Below are 22,350 nucleotides of genomic sequence, written 5' to 3'. Positions count from 1 at the left end.
GGATTAATCTGGTTTCCCACTTTTCTCATGGAAAACATTGATTCGGAACTCTGCTGCATCGCATCTTGATGCTCCTTCTGGAAAGGATTAGCGTCGAGGCCCAGGGTTCTACCATTGACCGAAGCAAACCCCACCCAACACCATCAAGTCCACTCTGACTGAGAGCAACATGAGAAGAAAAAGTAGAATGCTCCCTCAGGTTTCCATGATTGTAAATTCTTGTAGACAGAATGGCCACAGAGTGGGTTATGCCTTCGGGCTGCTAATCACAAGGTCAGCGGTTGGAAACCCCCAGCCCCTCCTTGGGAGAAAGATGAGAATACAAACCCCCATAAAGGTTTACATCTCAGAAAACGACCAGGCCAGTCCTGCTCTGTCCTCCATGGTCTCTATGAGTTTGAATCAACTTACTGGCATTGAATTTTTGTTTGTTTGCTTGTTTGTTTAATCTGAATGTGAATAGGCTGCCTCATCATTCTCCTGAGGAGTGGCTGGTGGATTTGAATGCTGAGCTTTTTGCTAGCAGCCCAACATTTAGGAAAGATAAGATTGAATAGTAGAGTATACATGAGAAAGTTAGAATACAGCATTAAAGTATCCTGTTGATTATTTTCTTAACTACATATTAGATAAATATTTGAATGTAACATAAAACCATGATAATATGCCATTGTTTTGTACTATTGAGATAATTTGGAATTGTTAGTAAGTTTAACACAGAGTAGAACTGTCCTATAAAGTTCCCTAGGCTGTAATCTCATGGGAGCAGATTGCGAGGTCTTTCCCCCATGGTGGTCCTAGACGGGTTCAAACCACAAGCCTTTGCGTTAACGGCAGAGTGCTCAACCATTGCTCCATCAAAGGTCTTCCTGCCCCAAACCGAAATCACTGCCATTGAGGTGATTCGGACTCAGAGTGACCCTATGTAGGCTGCCTCATTTTTCTTTCTTGGAGTGGCTGAACGGTTTGAATCGTCAATGTTATAGTTAGCGGTCCAATGCCTAACCCTCAGTGCCACCAGGACTCTTTAGGTACCTTTATAAGACCCCATAAATTCTTTCCTTTAGTATGTTCACAGACTGCTTTTGATTTAATTATTTGAGAAGGCTAGATTTTAAAGAAGCTATGAATAGCTTACTTGAAAAGTCTACTTTGGGAGAAAAAACAATCTCACAATAATATCTATATATGGTTTTATTCCTGATCAAATTATGATCACATGGGAAATGTAAGGGAAATAAAGACAGCAGTTCTAAGTGTCATGTGCAGCAAATATCACACAATGGGCATCCTGGAAATTCATGTTAATGATGATGCAATTTAAAGCATATTCAGACTACAACATGCATCTGAAATGTAAAGAGAAATGTAAAAAGGTACCTGCTCATCCAGAAAAACAAGCTGTGGCTGTATAGGGAGCTCTTTTCCCACTTCCCCATCCGAAGGCTGGACTGAGACGAAAAGCACATGGGGCCGAATATATATTGAATTCTCAGTTTTGTCCATGCTTGTATTTCTGCCACATGTGAAAGTTAGTAAAAGATAAGCAGAGTTTACAAATACCACTGCAGTAGTTCTTTATAATACATTATTATTGGTGAGAATATTTACATGTGTCTATGTGTCTAGTAGATTGGTATTATGTGCCATCAGTGTATATCAAAGAACAATAACTCGTAGTTTATTTCAAAGCTTTCACTAGCCATGAAAAATGATGGACTGGAAGTGGGTTGAAAGAAGTACAAACTATGGACTTAGATTTTATCACTGTGTATTATTAACCCTGCAAAAATCCAGTGCCATCAAGTCAATTCCAAATCATACTGTTGCTATATGCCATCAAGCTGGCTCTGAATAATAACAACAAAATACTTCCCGCTCCTCCGCCATCTTCAAACTTGTTATGTTTGAGCCCACTGGTGTAGCCACTGTGTCTATCTATCTTGTCAAGAGTTTTCCTCTTCACTGCCTTTATACTTTACCAAGCATGGTGTCCTTTTCCAGAGACTGGATTTTCCTGATGAAGTGGCCAGAGTTAGTGAGACTGCATGCTCCTGGACCATCCTCACAAGGGTTCCTACGCCCGAGCCCATTGCTGCAGTCATTGTATCAATCCCCCGCATTGAGAGGCTTCTCCTCCTTCACTGCCCCTTCACTTCACCAAGCCTGATGATGTCCTTCTCCAGGGACTGGTCTCTCCTGACAACATGTCTAAAATATGTTAGATGAAGTCTTGCCTAAGGAGCACTCTGGCCTTGCTTCTTCCAACACAGATCGATTTGGTTTTTTAGCAGTCTGTGGTACTTTCAATATTCTTCTCCAGCTCCACAATGCAAGTGCAACAATTCTTCTGTCTTCTTTATTCACTGTCCAACTTTCAATACATATAAGGTAATGGAACATAGAATGGCTTGGATCAGGCATACCTTAGTTCTCAAAGTAACATTCTTGCCCTTCAATACTCTACAGAGGTCTTCTGCAGCAGGTTTACCTGATGCATTCCATCCTTTGTTCCCATGACTGCTGCTTCCATGAACAGTGATTCTTTTTTATTCATGGAGAAACACATCAAAAGAGGTTTAATTAACTTGCCCTAAATCTTATAGTTCATAAGTGTATGACCATGAGCTGTTACCAATGAATGAGCTATATTGCCTCTCCCTCCTTCAAATTTTAAATTGTAATGTGAATTAGAGATAAAAAATGGAAAAATATAAAATAAAAAACAATGAATATGTAATTCATGATACCATGATATGACTTTTACTGGTTTTTTGTTTTGGTATTTTTGTTGAAAGAATATTTACACTTCATATTCATGTGCAAACAGACCCTTTAGCTCCATTGAGACCAGAAATAATCTAGTCATTGAACTGAAACTGTCCCATGAAGCCGTCATTACACTGAGCAACATTTTAGCCCTACTAATAAACAATGTTTTCTTTGAGCATTTCACCTTTATAAAAAATGATTTCTATGAGTTTAGACTGACAACAGTTAATCTAAAACTCAGATGATAACGTTAAGGGTCAGAGAACCTACATTAAAGGCATTGAAATGATCTCAGTAGAGATATTGAGAATAGTAACAAAATGTGATGTATGTAACCAATGTCATTGAGCTGATCCTCTAGAAATTATGAATGAATTGTTTGTGAATGTTGCCCCCAAACAAATACATTTTTTAAAAAAAAACCTTATACATTTTTAACCTATTAAGCTTGTACTTTTGGCACAAAATATATATTTGACAATTATATGGATAAGTGATAAAATCACAATGTAGACCATCTCTTGGTGACATCCCCTGCTCTCACAAGGCTTTGATTAAAACAAAACCAAGAAAAAGGGATAGCTTACCAAAATATTTGGTAGTCCACTATTTGAGGCGTGAAGGAGAAACTATTTTTTTTAATAAAGAAGGGCATATGCCGGGTTAAGGTGAAAAAAGGTATCAAAAAAAGTAGAAAATCAAATGCAGATAATTAAGAAATAAATTGCATCTGTATGTGGAAAGTGCTTTCCTTTTTCCCTGGAGAATTCAGGGAAGTGTAGGCAGAGTGGGGACATGTGATCCTAAGGATCCACTTAGGGCGGCTCCCAGTCGAGGCCCTCAGCTCAACACTAGAACAAGGCACTGTAAATTCACATTCACTAATTAGTTTGCCTCGTCTATGATCAGACCCCTTTCATTCTTTCAGGGATCAATTTGAATCCGGTGCTTTACATCCATGCTATTCACTCTCTCCTTCTCTGGGTCCTAGGTCCCTGGGAAATTCTAACAACATCACCAGGTCCTAATTCCCCCTAAATCCACCCCTCAAAAGCTTTCTGATGCAGAGACAAGATTCAGGCGAGCTGTCTGGATATTGAAATGGAAAGTCCCCATCAAGGAGTCTGTTATAAGTACATAGATGTTTCTCGACCCAGGGTTTGGAACCAACTGCCTGAAAACCTGCGGAAAAGCCCTTGCCTGACACACTTTAAAGTTTATTGTGAGCAAACATCTTTTATTAAATGTAAACAGCATCTCACTGGAGGTCAGAGACTTGCTGCTACAGTATATCCCAAGGTAATACCACTTTAAGCTCCACATAAACTCTTAAGCAGTTTCTATCCTAAAACCTGACCGTAGGTGGTACAGTTTTTTACGATATGTTATAATAGTGCAATAAATCTGTTAGCTTAAAATCGAATCTCCGTGGCCTTTTAGAGAAATCATCATTAAATGCAGGGTCCTGTTAATGATGCCATTGAAGTGAAATTGTTTAATCTGCTAAGGGGGTGAAAGGTCACCAAATGAATTTTTTATAATACATCAACTTGACACGCAATAGGGAAAACTGTAATAGATAAAAGCAAAGGAAAAGGGCACTGTCTTCTTCTGATAGGTCAATAGCAGCCAAGAGAGTCACTCATCCACTTTCCCTTCACGACGGGGCTCCTTTTGCATTTAATATGGACACCCAATTAATACCTCAGCACCACAGACAACCTCATTTTAGGTGACTTATAGCAATTTCTCCCCCTTCCCTGAAATGAAAGTGATCACAATACATCATAGCATTGTGCGAATTAACGTTAATTGATTCAAGTTACCAAGCAATGATGGGCCACTTATATAATCTAGGCGTTATTGGGTGCTAGAAGGGATGGAGGGAAGATTAGATTCCAGTGTCCGTTGCTGTGACGACGGGAGTCACCTGACGCCTTGTTAGACAGTTGTAAGGTTCTATTGCTGGCCCCAGTGGGGTCGTCAGTAAACTGGAGTGATGTCCAAACATCATTACACGCTGCTCCGATATTAAAGCAAAGGGATTAGCAACTTATTGCAAGCAACCTGGATTTGTCATTGTGCTGTCGTTATCCAATTTCCCACCACTAATGTGACTGTAGCCTGCAGGCAGAAGGACCAACAGCCAAACTTTAAAAATGGGGGAGGAAAGTTCCCTGTGATGCTCCCAGTTTTAACCACTACTTAGCAGCTTCCAATACCCAGTCAGGTATGTGGAAGAATTTTTTTCTTTCTGTACAATGCTGAACGGAAAGCAGACAAAAAAAGGCCAAGAACAGACTGGCCTTTCCTTGTTCAGAGATCACCACTTCCTACCCGACCTTGAGTTTTGCGAATCTGCAATATTGAAAACGTTCACTCTTTGGTGCAGGGGTATTTGCATTTGCACGATGAGCCCAGCAAACAAATGAAGACCTAGGGTTCTCCAAAATGGACTCAGGGTGAGCTTTGTGCTGGACGTGTGGTGGTGACAGGAGAGAGCTACTCCCTACATCCCACGTCCGCCTGGTCTTCTTAACATCTCATCTGCTGGGCACCCACTAAAGGGCTTCATGTCTTGATTTACTATTTTACATGTCTTGAGCATCTTGATCTATATTGTTGTAAATAGACTTGTTAGGTGCCTTGGAATCAACTCATTGAGACCCCTTTGAGTCCCCCGTGCATAAGTATTGTGTTCAAAGCATGTTGGGGTCCTGTACCACAGCCAGATCGCCCATAGGGTCCTGATTTCCTAAAGTGGGGTGCCATGCATTTCCCCCTAAGTCTGTCTTAGTCTGGAACTTCCACTAACACCTGCTCTGCATCACAGTAACACACATAGTAACTCCACTGACTGACGGGTAGTGGCTGCATGGAGGGGCACTGAGTGGAAATCCAATGCAGATTTCTCACATGGAAGATGAGAATTCTACCACAGAGTCACCACCACCTTCTTCGCACAGGCGAGATAATGCAGAGTAAGTGTGTGCATGACGGGAATTGACTTAAGTTCCAAAGGTGTGGGGAAGATTCTGCAGCAAGGAGAAGAAAAGCTCCCTAGTCGACTCAGTTTAACAGCATCTGTTAACCCTCCTAACTGTGGACACACTGTTGTTCCGTGTACTCTAGAGATACACAACTCTAAACAAAACAACAGGATCTCGGGCCCTCAGGAATGCTTTTCTATATGTTTAAGAGGGGGTAACAAAAGACTTCCCTGGCTACGTTTCTGACTTGACACATACTACTTAAACATTGGGGTCCTTATGCTCCCTATTAAGCGTAATCAGATGTCCTTAGGGACTGTCAACTCAGGAGGGGAGCAGTGTCTGGTCAGCAGATGGTTCACTATGGAATAGCGGTCCTCAGGCTGGAATACTGTAAACACATTCTATGTTCTCAAAGCAACCCTAGTCCTCATTATTACCCAGCGTGTGCTTCCCCTCTCTTAGGCTATTAAATACTTCTGAAATGTCTTCACCTACCTTGGCCTGCCAACTGCAAGTTCTAGTGCACTCTTCACTATAATACGCTCACTGTTGTACTATAACACATCTTATTAACCTTTGTAGTTCCTTGAAACTTTTTATTTCTAATTAAAATATTTGCTTATCATCCAGCAATATCATCCACAACATCCAGCAATGTCAGGGTAAGCAAATACTTGTGGGACAAAATATAATTGATAAATCTAGATAATAAATTATTAAAATGCAATTTTATAATACACTGAGCATGAATGTTTTTCCTAAGAAAACTGAAACTCTGGATATATATTTTTAGACCATATACAAATATAACAAATTAGTTTGTGGCGTCATACAGAAAATTCCTTTTAAGTTCAAAGCTGGAGGATTTTCCTTGCCCTGTTAAGTTAACCTTTTTAAAAGAAATGTCTGGGTTGGTTCCGAATAAAAGCTTGTTAAAAGGCAGGCCAGAGTTTCAAGAGCAGCTTTGGTGACTTGATAGAATCTGAGGGTGGAGGCAGGGGCACCTGCTCCTTAGAATAAGAAGTTGGGTCTTGTTAAAACTTGTAGAGGCTTTGTGTTCCTAGACCAGTGTCTTCTCAAGCTCTGTCCAAAGCTAAAGGTGGCATTTACTAGGGGAACACAGACGGCTGGCACCCTGAGCTCTCCCAGTCTTGATCTTAAATCTGTAACACCTTTTCACATGGTCTGAGCGCTTTCTGAAGGCCAAGATGCATTTTTGGGTCCTGGAAGTTGTGCCCCAGCAGCTTTGCCCTCCGTAGGAGTGGTAAATGAAACCGCCTCTAAGAAAAAGCCAAAGTTGGAGCAACAAAGGTCCCCTGTGCCCTTGGTGGATACGACCAAAATAAAGTTGTTGGAAGTTGGACTTGAAAAAAAAAAAAAATGAAAAAAAGAAAAAAAAAATGGGATGCTATAGCGATCAGAATCTAGCTAGAGCAACAGAGATCTTTATAATGAAAGAGATTTAACACAAGATATTGGTCATAAGAAGTATTTGAACAGTGGAAACCCAAACAGGATATATCTTACTATTTTTAATAAATCATTTAATAGTGCTTATTGTACCTAGTACTGTGTTTATCTATGCTAAAAGAAACCATAGTGAATTGGAGCCTTGACAGTATAATACATTATGCAAAGGTTAAAATATACTCTAATTATATGAAAAAGTATATTAATGGTAATCTTAGCTCTCAAATATAGTTCTAAGAGAAATACCACAAGTGGATGTCTTTAACAAACAGAGATTCATTCTTTCACAATTTAGGAGGCTAGAAGTCTGAATTCCTGGCACCGATTCTAGAAAGACGCCCTCTGTTGGCTCACAGTTTAAGAAGATTCCTTGGCATCTGTGGACCTGGAATTCCATAAAGATCTCCATGTGTCTTGGCATCAATTTTGTCCTCGGTCTGGGAGGTGTGCAGAAATGAGCACTGGCCTAAAGGATGTGCTTCACTCGTGGCTCCTCTTTCTTTTGGGTAGCAGGTCCCTCTCCCTCTGCTTGTTTGTTTTTGCTATCCCTCTTTTAAGATAAAAGATGATGCATGCCATACTCCTGGGAAAATGTTCTTGTATCTGGTTAGGACTGAGTCCTGGTGTTGCCCCCTGGTCCTCGTCTATCCTATTGGTTGTCCAGATCAGATCACATCAAGGAGGAGGCTTACATCAGTCCACAATTGACACATTATACCATTACAACTGCCAAACCATTGAGAATTGTGTCCCACCCAAGTAGACCCACACTTTTGGGGGACACAATTTAATTCATGACAAAAAATTGGGTGTATATTAACTTAATTATTTATTTTTATATATACAAGATAATGAAATGCAGATACCAATTCTTAGTGATTAGTTGAGTAAATGTTTGCTTCCATTAATTTTTAAATCTCTAGATTTTCCTGGGCCATGTAATTTTTTAACATAATACTTGTTTAATTAATGTGTGGAGAATAATAAACAAATGTAGCTTCATGTATCTTTATTATATCTACCTATGAATTCATGATATCTACTCCCGTAATGAGTTACAGTCTCAGATATCTACACGGGCAGTTTAACCCTAACCTATTGGGTCGCCATGATCAGAATTAACTCAATGGCAGTGAGTTTTGGGTTACTCTAATCCAGAACAGATGATCCCTTCAGGACCAGTGGTGAGAGTGGCAGTGATACCGGAAGGTGGAGGAAAGGTGGGATAGAGAGGGGGAACCAATTATAAGGATCTACATATAACCTCCTCCCTGGGGGATGGACAACAGAAAAGTGGGTGAAGGGAGATGTCGGACAGTGTATGACATGACAAAATAATAATAATTTATAAATTATCAAGGGTTCATGAGGGAGGGGGGAGCGGGGGGAAATGAGGAGCTGATACCCAAGGACTCAGGTAGAAAGCAAATGTTTAGAGAACGATGAGGGCAACGAATGTACAAATGTGCTTGACACAATGGATGGATGGATGGCTTGTGATAAGAGTTGTATGAGCCCCCAATAAAATGATTTTTTAAAAATCTTAAATTGTTTACTTTTAAGGCAGTGTGGTCCCAGGAAAAGACCAATTTTGAAGCTGGAGCGGCAGGAGCATGAGGGCAGAGAATGACTGGTTCATAGACCTCAACAGGAGCAACGGTTACAATTAGCATCCTGTTCACAGGAAAACAGCACACAAGACACAAACCGCACAACGAGAGCCAAAGGCATAGTGGTTGAGGCCACTTAGTCTAAGAACAATAGCCCCCGAGGGCATCTCTGCAGAAACAGGGCGGTGAAATAAATGATGGTTTTAATGATGACCATGAATCATCCATTAAAATGTGAATGGTCTACCTTATTACTCATTTAATAAGGCAGGATAATATATAACCTTTCTTTAAAAAATTAAGACAAGAACGAAAGGCTTTTAAAAATTGCTAGTGGTTAAAGAGACGATTTTTAGTTGTCAGGAAAGTTTACTTATTCAGAACCTCTTATTCTCCCATAAAGTAAAATACATAGAAATGTTATTACAGTCATTTTGACACCCCCGAATCCAACAAAATAATGAATTGGCATTGTGTTGTTATGTGCTGTCAAGTCAATTCCAACTGCTAGCAACACTTGGCCAGAGAGAACTGCCCCAGGGCCTTTCTAGCTTGTAATCTTGATGGCTGCAGATTGTCAGGTCTTTATTGCTGCAGTGTGCCTGGTAGTTTCGAACTGCCTGCCTTGCAGTTAGCAGTGGCCCGTAATCATTTTGCTACCAGGGCTCCTATTGTGTGGAAGAATTCTTTAATGCTGAAACTGTGATTTTTGCCATATGGAGGAAAGAGAAAGCTGGTAACACAGAAATCTTTTCCAGAATTCTGCAGGTCATGGCCTACCTTGAGGAGTGTGCTCCCATTGACAGCAAGGCTTTTAGATACTCCAAAGGGCTGTTCCTGGAAAACAGTTGCCCAGAGGTAGGGAAAGGTTTGCAGAGGAGGAAGTGCTAAATGAGGCTGCACGTCAATAGACATGTCTCACATTTAGTCTCGCCTATTTTTCTGCTCTAGGCAAGCTCCTTGCACAAAGGAGGAAGGCCTACAAAGCCACTGAGGTGATGAGTACATGTACATGCAGATCTATGTATGTGACATGCCACACCTTCCCTGGAACATGTTCGAGGCCCGTCACATGTGGCGGGTCCATGGCAATGTCATAAACAAAGGGCCTCACGTGAAACCATTCATTCATTTTCCTATGGCTGCATAGCAAACGACGCATATTTAGGGTGTAAAATCGCACAAACTCATCTCCCAGCTTCCCTGGGTCTGAAGTCTGGGCAGGGCTGGCTTTGTTCACTACTTAGCTGAAGGTTTTCAGAAAGAAACCACTTCCAAACTCATTCAGCAAGTAGGCAGAGTCGATACCCTTGCAGCTGGAGAACCGGGGTCTCCTCTCCTTTGTGGCTGTCACCCCAGGTCCACTCTTGCCTTTGCCCACGTACATTCCCTGTTTTCATGTGGTGCCTTCGATTTTCAAAGCTGCATTGGTATATTGTGCTTTTCTCTAACTTAGAATTTCTGATTTCTTCTACCAGAGTGGGATAAAGTTTCCCTCTTTTAAGGCCCCATAGGAAGTGGCCGCCTGGAACCATCCAGAGATTTCACCTATCTTAAAGCCAAAAGTATCACATATCATAATGCAATCATTGGGGTGTTTAAGGTTCCAGGGTTAGGGCAGCATATATTTAGGGAAACTTTTTAGGAATTCTCACCACCATTAAGGCTGTAAATCTTTAAAGGAGCAGGCACCTAATCTCCCATGAGCAGCTGGTGGGTTTGAACCATGAACCTTGAGCATACTTGACAGACACAAGACCTCAGTGGGGGACCTCCAGTTAAAAAGGGCAGATGGAATGCAAGCATTTATCTTTGATCTCTATAAAGTGTACTAAAATGACTCAAAGGTGTAAATAGAATGTAAACCTGCAACAATAACTAGGGGAGAAACAACTGACAACAGAGATCAAGAAAATGTTGGAAGGAAGACAAAAGGTTATTGCAACTGACTTAGTCAAGCATAAGAATCACAGCCCAGGTGCTGATATGCCACTGGCATTGAGTTGATTCTGATTCAGAACAAGCCTGTCAGATTGAGCGTAACTGGTCCAGAGGGTTTCCAAGGCTGTCAATTTTACAGAAGAAGCAGACAGATACATCTTTTCTGCCAAGGTTGGTGCATTTGATCCCTCGATTTTTTGACGAGCAGCCAAATCCATAACCATTGTGACACCAGTACTTCTTTAGAGAAGAACAAAGATCAGGAGAGTCCACACAATCTGAACAACCATAAAGGCTAGGACTTGGAGGCATGAAGTGTCACAGTCAGTGGGGATGAGGTGCCCAGGTGAAAAGATAGCAATTGATTACTTCCTAATTTGAGAGAACAGGTAATAGAAGGAAGAGTGGGAACAGGACTACATGATAAAATTAAAATTTAACAATTACAGAAAAACAATATGTCTCATGTTGATGAAACAACCCTATGGAAGTACATTCTTTCAAGACATAACATTTAATAACCAGGGGAAATACCTCAATTTTCTTCAGTAGCCTTTGGAGAGGGAGACAAAGACTAGGGAGGGTGGCTGAGACTGTGCTATAATTTGAATCCCTATGATCTGAGTTTTTAATTGTTGGCATATAACACTTTGATGTGTGTGTGTGTACTTCATATATATATCACATGGCACAACAACAACCAAAAGAAATTCATAATTTGGTGGGTCAGATTGGCCTAAGATTAACCAAGATTTTGTCAAGGTTTTATAATTATGAGCTGTCTGACTTGGACATGTTTCCAAACATCCCTGGAATTCAAATTTCTCATTTGTAAAGCATTCATAATTATTCCCTCATAAGATTCTTTGAAGAAGAAATGAACTATATACGTGTGTACATGATACACGTATGTACACGTGTATGTACACATGATACACGTGTGTACATGATACACACACACACACACACGAAGGGTCCTCAAAAAGTATGTGAAGAATGGAATTAAAAAATAATGGAGTATGTCCATGAACTTTTGAAGCTCCCTCATATATAACCACATGCGTAATTTGTTCTTCCCTTTCTTCCACAAAAAAGTTTTGTAAAATTTTAAACCTTGATTAAACAAAACAATATAGAATATGCACTAAGATTAGAAACACAAATAGAAAAATAAACCAGTACCAAGCTTGAGCTACACCGATCTATAAACATGGTGGCATTTAGCTATGTTTCCTTAGTTTTTAATTCTTGTAACTTGGGATCACTATTTACTTAGAAAAGCATATGACAACTCCATTTCTTCCAACAAAGCAGATGTAGGAAGCTTCTTATAAGTAGCTAACACTCTCCTTGACATCTAAATGTCCAATACTACCTACATGTTAGAAATGTACACAACCCTACAAGTCTATTCGGACACATCACGACCCGATACAGGGTTGACGGGACTGTAAATCTTTATGGGAACACATAGCCTCAACTTTCTCCTGTTGGCTGCTTTGAATCTCCAGCTTTGGGGTTAGTAGGCCAGGGCTTACCTGGCAATGCCAGCAGGGCTCATTAGGTAGATTCTTAATAAATCAGAAATGTCTGAGTCAAAAATGAAAACAAAATAGTTGTAAGAAGTGAGGGAGGTCTTTTTTTGCCTCATTTCTCAAGACAAAAAGATATGCCATATGCAGGCACTTAAGTTTTGATACTTTACTCTTCTTGCTGATGTTCCTCTGCTGTACCTTTCTCGATTGTACAAGTGCACACTTTGCATAAAAGTGGTAGACTGCTGAAATATAGAAAACCACCCACCAAGCTCCCATGCAGATAAATTGTTTTAGGACTGAAAAGGCATTCAAAGTATTAGCTGATTATACCCCAATGTGTGAAGGCATCTCTTTTATTGTATTGTTTTGCTTTTTCACTTGTTATAGTGAATGCCATATCTCTTAAAGATGGCTATATAGAAGTAAATACTATCCATTAAATATTAATCACTTGCTTATTAGCACTACCACAGTTAAGATGAAAAATCATTAACAGTATAATTACTTTTAAAGAATATGCACATCCTAAGAATTCCTTGAGTCAAATATTCCAGGAGGTAAGCAGTGTTACCTCTTTCCGGGACCCGCTCTCAGCTCAAACTGGATATATGTGTTTGCACAGATTTTTCAGTGGTATTGCTGAGTAGGTATAAACTATGCATGTTGTCCTTCCTTTTATCACCAATCTGTATGCCTTTGTGAGATGATCTGAGTTATGTATTTGTTGTCTAACCATTATGACCTGTTTATATTGACTCTCAAATTTGGGTATAATTTCTTTTTTCCTGTGTATTCCTGTGGTGGCACAGTGCTTAAAGCACCCAACTGACAACTGAGAGGCTACTGGCTGAACCCACCAGTTGCTCCACTGGGGGGAAATGAAGCAATCCGCATCTGTAAAAACTTACATCCTGGGAAATAAGATGCAGTACTGATATCCTGTCTTATAGGGTCATCATAAGTAAGAACTGACTTGACAGCCATGCATTTATTTGGGCGGCATTTGCTGAAAAATGCAATTTATGACTTAATTGTTTTGTCTTTGTGACTAATGTCTTAGATGAATTTGGCCTGGGCACTCATTGCTTGTCTAACTCCATCTATGAAAAGTGAGAGTAATTCATAGTTACCATTCTCTTCTGGTATATTTCATGTAACGTTTTGTTTCCTATGCACACAGATACATTGAGGGAAACATTTCTGAAATATATATATTGGATAAAAATACAGTGGAAGATTTAAAAATATAAATCTTTAGAGGGTAACACAACACCCAGTACATTACAGGTACTATAGAAATATGGGTCATAAACATAGTTGGCAACTATGATGCTCCTGCCTAACACAATGTGAGAAAGGTACCATTTCAGAGGCATTGCCATCCTAAATAAAACCCAGACAGGATGGATTGACAGGGTGGCTGCATCGATAGGCTCAAGCATAAGAAAGGTTGTGAGGGTGTCACAGGGCCAGGAAGTGTTTTGTTCCTTTGTACACAAGGTCCCCATGAGTTGGAACCAACTTGGCACCTCTAACAACAACCAGGGATACTGCTTTAGCCTCGTCCAAAATATTCTTACAGATCCTCTCCAGTGCACAGAAGCAGAATTATTTCTACCGCCTCCGCTGTTCGGGTTTTTAGCTCATAGCTTTCTGGCATTCTGAGAAACGAAGTTTTTATCTCTTAGTTCAAGGATCACATCTGTTTTATTTTTGCAACCCCAGAATCTAGCCTATTGTGTAAATCCATAAACGAATGACTATACAAACTAATGAAATGAAAACAAATAGCTTTAGAAAAATCTCTTTCTATCTGATGTTTTTCTTTAAGGTACCAAAGTATAACCACTTCAATACCCTGAGAAATAGAATGATCATGAGAAATGTAAATTTGAACAAGAATTAAGGCTAAGATTTTTAAATCTGTGTGACTAATTAAATTTTTATCTTATGAAGCCAACCTATTATGTGATTAAGCATAAGTAGACTGGCATCTACAACATAGGACAAAGAAAGCTGCCCCCATTTAGGAATCGTAATACTTAGGACTTACCCGTTGTCACGGATTCCCTTTGACTGAATCACCAGTAAAGCACCACTAGTCACATTCAGAACATTTTCTAACACTCCAGTCTGGTGCGCCTTAATCACCTGGTGAGCCAAATTATTTAATCTGTTACTTGTTAGGGATGTAATCAGTCCAATATTCTCTATTGTCGGAAAATCACCAATTTCAAAGACCATCACTTTTGAGATAGTCTCCACAGTAGCGGGTGGTGGGACACTCCCTGAGGTCATTGGCATCATGAGAGGTCTACGTCGACCAGCACTTCTATAAGGAGCGCCACAAGCTACAGTTGGGCAATTGAGTCTTCTTTTTGCTCGATTGTCAGCAATGGCTCTTATGGTCCCTTCATTGCCAGGCATCTCAAGGATAATTCTGATTTGGTCTTGTTTAACCTGTAAGAAATCAGTAAGTCTTTGAAGGATGACTGCTTCCCAGCCTTTTTCCAGGACTGAAGACATCACAGCAAAAGCCAAGTGAATGGAAATGCCTGCGCGTATTTCAATAGGCTCGCTTCCTTGTAGAACAACATACAAGAGATTATTCATGATGTTGAAATGGTTGGCCCCAACCGATTCATCCAGCAGTGGAGAATCTGACTGATCCAGAGTAGGTGGAATGAAATGTTCCCTGACAAAAACCTGTGGTCTCTGGGGCTCATGATAGAATATGGCCAGTAGAACCTTGGAGGTACTTTCGGTCCCTGAAAGAAAAAGACGTAAAACCTGAGGTGTCTGTCCCACAAAGCAGACCTTGGTGATTTGCCTCGTTGGTAAAATGGTATAAAACATAGATACAGATCCTGAAGGAGAACAGACAGTATGAGCGCTCACACTACTGAAGGTATCCACAAAACCACCAGTCACAGATACAACTGGATATAATCTTCTGATCATCCAAGAGGCATTTGGACTGTCAAGAATTAGGATCACTTGGTCAGTCTGTTTGCAGATGTAGCCTTGCATCAGAGATTGGTAGGTGCACTTCTGTTCATCTCTAAAGGTACCTATAAAATAAAGCAAAATAATCACCTGATGTATTAGCTACAATCTTCCAAAGATGATTTGTAATCCAGCACTCTCAGCAGCATCTGTAACATGTATTAAACATCTGAAATATTCTCTCACTTCTAATAGATTGATTCCGACTCATAGTGACCCTCTAGGACAGAGTAGAACTGCCTCTTTGCATTTAAATCTTTATGGGAACAGAGAGCCCCATATTTCTCTCATAAAATATGCTAGATACTTGAAATATAAAGACGACTAGGACCTAATCCCTGTGTTTAACATGCCAAAAGTCTAGGATTAGCTGTATAAAAATACAGAGACTCTTGTCCCTACTTGATCGAAATTATAATGACTCTACAGCACAAAGTAAAACTGCCCCATAAGGATTTCCAAGGGGGTAAACTTTATGGAAGCATACAACCACATCTTTCTTCTGCAGAGCTGCTAATGCATTTGAATTGCTGACTCTGACAGCTGTTTACTAGATGAATGTTCTTTTCATTGTTATACATGTTATTTAAATTTAATAATGCATATAAAGGTTCAATGTAAAAAATTGAATAAGAATATAAAAAATATATATTACTAGGGACTCCCAAATCAAAGAAGAGCAGAAAAGAATGAATTATAAAATTCACGTCCATGGGAAGAGAGGTAAATTGACGGGCTGAACAAGAGAATTTATAGAAGTATATTTCAGTTGAAAAAGTGTTTCGACTGGGTTGTAAAGGATTTGAAATGGCAGACCATATCATTTTCTCACACCTTGTCTGTTTCCCTATACACAAAAGTACAGAGATACAAGAAAAGAAAAAGTTACTTTAGGGACTTGCTGGCATTGAGTACAAGTTGAGGACCATTGGCACATACAGAGCACATGTAAAGAAAACATTGTCTCCTGATCTATACATTTTTTTACTTACTTATTTTGTTTAAATCATTTTATTGGAGACTCTTGCAGCTCTTATAACAATCCATCCTTCCATCCATTGGGTCAAGCACATTTGTATATATGTTGCCATCATCATCTTCAAAACATTTTCTTTCTAATTGAGCCCTTGGTACCAGCCCTTCATTTTTTTTTTCACTCCCCCACCCTCCCACCCTCATGAACGCTTGATAATTTATAAATTGTTTTCATGTCTTACACCAACTGCTGTCTCCCTTCACCCACTTCTCTGTTATTCATCCCCCCTGGGGGGAGTGTTATATGTGGATCATTGTGATTGTTTCTCCCTTTCTCCCCCAATGATCCCCCTACCCTCCTGGTATCACTACTCTCATTATTGCTCCTGAGGGATTTATCTCTTCTGGTTTCCCAGTGTTTCCAGCTATTATCTGTACCTGTGTACATGCTCTGGTCTAGCTGGATTTGTGAGGTAGAGTCAGGGTCATGATAGTTGGGGGGAGTAAGCATTAAAGAATTAGAGGAAAGTTGTATGTTTTGTAGGTGCTATACTGTACCCTGACTAGCTGGCTTGTCTCTTCCTTGTGACTCTTCTGTGAGTGGAAGTCCAATTGCCTATAGGTGGGCTTTGGGTCTCCACTCCACAATCCCCCTCATTCACATTGATATGATTGTTTGTTTGGGTCTTTGATGCCTGATACATGATCCCATCGGCACCTCATGATCATACAGGCTGATATGTTTCTTTCCTGTGGGCTTTGTTGCTTCTCAGCTAGAAGGCTGTTTGTTTATCTTCAAGCCTTTAAGATCCCAGATGCTATATTCTTTCATATCCAGTCACCATCAGCTTTCATTACCACATTTGTTTATGCACCCATTTTGACTTCAGAAATCATGTCAGGGAAGGTCAGCATCACAGAATGCCAAGTTCTTAAAACAAAGTGTTCTTGCATTGAGTGAGTACTTGAGTGGCGGCCCAATATCCATCTGCTACCTATGTGCATAGATATTTTCCCTATTGTTATATATAAATATATTTCCATATGTACATGCCTGTATTTATGCCTCTATAAATGTCCTTTGCCCCCTACTTCTTTCCTCTACTCCTGTTATTTCCTCTTGTCTCACTATCATGTTTGACCTTCATGCAGCTTTCATTAATTCCTCTTGGCTACATTGCCCAACCAGGCAATTACTTTTATTAGTAATTATGCAAGACAGCAAACCAACACCAAGAAATGTGTTTGAGCATACGAAGGCATATCATCACTTGAGTTATAAGTATTTACCTTATAAAACCGAGAGTTCTTTTTAGATATGACTAGGATACTAATTATAATTTGATTCCCTTTAGCAGGCAATGCACTAATAGAGACACACAAAAGTTGTTCAGAGTAGTTAATGAAATGTACAGAATGTAAATTTTCAATAAGGAATACAGTTCACAGGAAACAGTAAATATCTGAGTATCATATATACTCGAGTATAAGCTGACCCGAATTTCAGCCAAGGCACTTAATTTTACCACAAAAACTGCATTAAAAAATGTGTTGAAAAATCGGCTTATAGACAAGTATATATGGTAAATAAAATTTACTGCTATTTTCTAGCTATTTAAAAATGTATACCACTTTAACAGCAATACTTATTACCTCATGGAGTAATAAATATCAAAATAGTAAAATGTTTAATGCAACTATCTCATAAATAGATGTGAATTATATGGCCCAATATTAGGAGTGTGAGGTTTTGTGTCAACATAGCTGGGCCAGGACTCTCAGTGTTTTCATGGTTGAAGCCTCTTCCATGAAAAGATGTCATAATATAATCTGCCCCCTGATGGAATCTTCTGTGAGCAGCTAAGCAGTTGTGGGAAGATTAGGATGGGGCACTACTCCCTTAATCATTGAAAGGAAGTTTCTTCCATGGGAAGCCTTCTCCCCTTCTTGCTGGCTGGGACCATGCACTTGGCTTTGGGCCAAATTTTCTGTCAACCCTGGGCACTAACATTGGCCTCACATATTTCCTGCTGACCTTACATTCACTAAACTGCAGCCATGAGCCTGTGGTTTTACTGTTTCTTGGTTTGCCTTCCTTCTTCTTGGCTTTTCAGCCCTGGAAGATACTTGAGTTGAGAAAAGCCTCCAGGTTAAGATCTGACCCACAGGCTTGAACCAGACTGGATTTAACTTATGAAACTGTGAGAGCCACTTTCCTGATACAAAATAATCTATACATATGCATATAGAGACAGAGAAAATGTTCTTGTTTCTCCAGAGAACTCAGCCGAATACATATATGCTTTCAGGATTTATATGTTCTACATAACATTATCTCTAGGTAGAGCATACAAAACTGTACTTTCTAGGTTCCCTGGGGAAATCACTAAACTACTGACACAAAAGAAGTCAACAAATAAAGCAAACAAATAAATTTAACTAGCTGTACAAAAATTGTTAAATACTCTACAAGAAACTAGGAAAGGCAAAGAGAAGAACAACCCAACAACAATAACAACAACAACAAAAACAGAAGGAAAAAGGCATAAAACAGATAAAATGGTAGGCAACTAACAAAACAAAATGTAACAGAATTAAAGGGAGTAAATAGAAAGTTACATAATCATAATTAGAGAGTTTAATACTTTTCTGTCAGCAACTGTCAAACAAAAACCAAAATTACTTACCATAATTGATTTGAGCAATAAATCAACCCCTTTGACCGAATTGCTCTCTATAGACACCAGTCTCTACAACTGTTGAGTGGATAACCTTCAAGTAAACATGGCCTTTTTACCAAGATAAACATAACACAAAATTTAAAAGACAGAGAAAATACAGAGTAAGTTCTCCAACAAAAGCTGAATTAAATGGGAAATTGATAATAGTAGGATATCTAGGTAAACCATAATAAACAGAAAGTAAGCAGATGATTGCAAATAATCCATTGATGAGAATCCAATGAAGAAAAAAACAAAGGAAATTAGAAAACATTTCAACCTGATACTAGCAAACTTATAAAATATAGTTTGAAGGAAAACACACGGTGATGAGGGAACACATAGTGTTTAATCTTTGTATCAGAAAAGCTGTACCTAACCTCAGTGGTCTAGAGTGGTACTTCAGGATAGGTGGTGGCACAGTAATTAACTGATGGATGCTAACTGACAGGCTGTGGTTCAAAATCCACCAACCAGGAAAAAGACATGTCAGTCTGCTTCTGTAAAGATTACAGCCTTGAGAAATGTATGGGACAGTTCTATACGGCCCTATAGGCTTCATATGAGTTGGGATCAACTCAACAGCAATGGAATGGGGTAGGAGCATTTTAAGAATTCATGAAAGAAGAGCACAAAAAGCCCAACAGAAGCAGAAGGAATTTTAAACATTGGCATAAATCCATTACATAGAGGAGAAATGAATGAAAAATTCAATAACAGCAAAATTGACAAAGACAACAATTATGAAATTTGGTTCTTGGGGAAAAATACATTGAATAATTCCTTCTTTGACAAGGCAAGATAAAAAGAGAGGACATAAATCAATATCAAGAATAAAAGGGATTATCACTGTATATCCTATAAAGATTAGCAAGCGATATTACACTTAATTCCATGCCAGCAAATTCAACTTAGATGAAATAAACAGATTCCTTGAAAATTAACAAAAATTTAAACAAACAGTAAACACTTCACAATCTCATAAATAGAATTTATTAAAGTGAATACCCAATTAATTTCAATAAAAATGCAATTATCCACTATAACAGAATGTTCACATGTATGTAACATGCTTTCTTTCTGTAATAATAATAAGAATATTCAAATGTTAAATCAATAATTATCTCCAAAAGCATGAAACCAGGACGAAAGGAACTGATGGCATGATCTTCATGATCAGGGAAATTGTATGTTGAAATCCTGGTGTGTCAGGGCTTACTACTCTTATGTCTTTTCTAAATGAGATAGCTAAGTGGTTTTCCCTAATGGACAACTTCTGAATCACACTGATTCCCGATTTCTAAACCACAGAGCCTACTCTCCTTTTTGTATGACCTGCCCCCCACCTCCAGCCATGTTGAGAGTATTGATTAAGCCACAGACATCATTCACAATGTATCCAGTGTGATAGATCTCTGACTTTGATTGTCCCTGCATCTTTCCTGAAAGATATAAGGTCTTTTAATTTGACTTGTACCAAAACCAAAAAAATTCACATTGCCAATCAGTTGATTGTGGCTTCTGGAGTCAAACCGCCCTATAGGGTGGCACATCTTTCTCCTGGGAAGTGCCTGGTGGGTTCCAATCCACAGCATTTGGTTAGCAGCAAAGAGCTTAAACTTCTTGACTTTGGTTGATTGCTAAATTCTTGAACTTGCCACTTGAACTCACCAGTCACTCTAGGGGAGAAAAATGAGGCTATTTCCACTCATGAAGATTTATAGCCTCAGAAACCCAACGGGGGAGTTCAAATCTGTCCTTTAGGCAGCTACGAGTCAATATGAACTTGATAGCAGTTGTTTTGGTTTTTGTTTGCTTGGCTTTATCCCTAAATAAAAGTATTTTTGTCCTACTTGATATGATTCACAATTATTTTTTTTGCTATTAACTAACTTAAGAAAAATATATAGTGTTTCCTATATGTTTCTATTCACTATACTGGTTACCCATTGGGCTGCTAAGAGCAAGGCCAGCAATTTGAAAGATGAGGCTTTCTACTGCCATAAAGAATTACAGGCTCAGAAACTCACAGGGGTAGTTTTACCTCATCCTGTAGAGTTGCTGTGAGTCCCCATCAACTTAATGGCAGTGTGAAGTAACTGTAATCAATCCTGGTGGTATCATGATTATATACTAGGCTGTGATCCACAAGGTCATCAGTTCAAAACCAACAGCAGTTCCATGGGAGAATGACTGGGCTTTCTACGTCCGTAAAAAGGTATCGTCTCAGAAACTCACAGTTGCAGTTCTACCCTATGCCGCAGAGTCGCCATGAGTCAATATTGACTCACTGGCAGCCAGTTTTATGAGAAATTAGTCTGATTGACAGACTACTTCTTGATGTCAGAAACTATATCTTATAATTATGTTAGCAACAATTAAGTGAGCTGAACACAGCAACTTAAATACAATTATTAATAGGTATTAGTTGATGATATGTTAGGTCCTTTTTAAAAGTAAAACTTATTATTCAAATCATTTTTATCTATTCTTATCCGGCATCAAGTTATAAGATAATCATTCTATAGCTCAAGTACATTTAAAGCCAACTCATCGTAACAACTATATTATCATACTTTATTATGAATATTACCCCTGGACTGATGATAGATCAACATTGAAAAAAAATCATCTAAAACACATGACACTACAAGATTTAAATTATGGCTGACAATTTTTATTCATTTAAAGAACGAACAAAATCAACACATTCCAATATGCATATGGACTTAATGAAGGAGTCAAGAACAGGGAAAAGCTTTATCACACTACGCTCTTCTTTGAGCAAACTAGATATGTGATTCAAGAACAGGAGAAAATCTATAAAAATTGTCAGCCATAATTTAAATCTTGTGGTGTCATGCGTTTTAGCTCATTTCTTTTCAATGTTGATTTTGTTCTATCTGTACTTCCATTCCAGATGGTAGGTACCTTCTATGACAAAGAACAAAATATGGAGCATTTATAATGCAATACAGGCAATCTTTTAAAATAATGACAAAGAGTCTTCAAGACATGAATTTGAACATTAACTTATAAAATAGAATGCATACTTTCATAGAGATACTGTCATAGGCTCGGTTTGTTTCTTTGTCTTCCTGTATATCAATCAGGTAATTAAAAAATTGCTTTACTGTTTAATTCCATATTTCCACAAACCTTTTGAAGCAGTCTTGTGTTGATGTCTGTTTATCCATCTATCTATAAACCCACATACACATTTATCTGTTCATAATCTTACCCAGAAGTCAGTTGACCCTAAAGGCTTTTCCTCACCCATTCTCTATCCTCAGAAGTTAAATATTTCTATTTCTATTGTATTTCT

The 22,350-nt window shown here is 38.9% G+C and overlaps 1 protein-coding gene across 1 annotated transcript in view; it reads right to left on the bottom strand.

The window, feature by feature from the left end:
- The window catches only part of PKHD1 (PKHD1 ciliary IPT domain containing fibrocystin/polyductin), a 579,560-nt gene that overhangs the window by 47,584 nt on the left and 509,626 nt on the right, over positions 1-22,350 (bottom strand). The window contains exons 62-63 of the mRNA XM_045294754.1: positions 14,378-15,395; positions 1,381-1,516 (exon numbers count right to left, since the gene is read on the bottom strand). Of these exons, the coding sequence (XP_045150689.1) occupies positions 1,381-1,516; positions 14,378-15,395 (1,154 nt within the window). The remainder of the gene's footprint in view (positions 1-1,380; positions 1,517-14,377; positions 15,396-22,350) is intronic.

This window comes from Echinops telfairi, unplaced genomic scaffold (genome assembly GCF_000313985.2).
Source record: "Echinops telfairi isolate 266 unplaced genomic scaffold, ASM31398v2 ScPeMD7_3533;HRSCAF=4204_1, whole genome shotgun sequence".
Classification (NCBI taxonomy): Eukaryota; Metazoa; Chordata; class Mammalia; order Afrosoricida; family Tenrecidae; genus Echinops; species Echinops telfairi.
The sequence above is the reverse complement of the archived record's forward strand: the minus strand, read 5'-3'. Positions and strand labels throughout refer to the sequence as shown.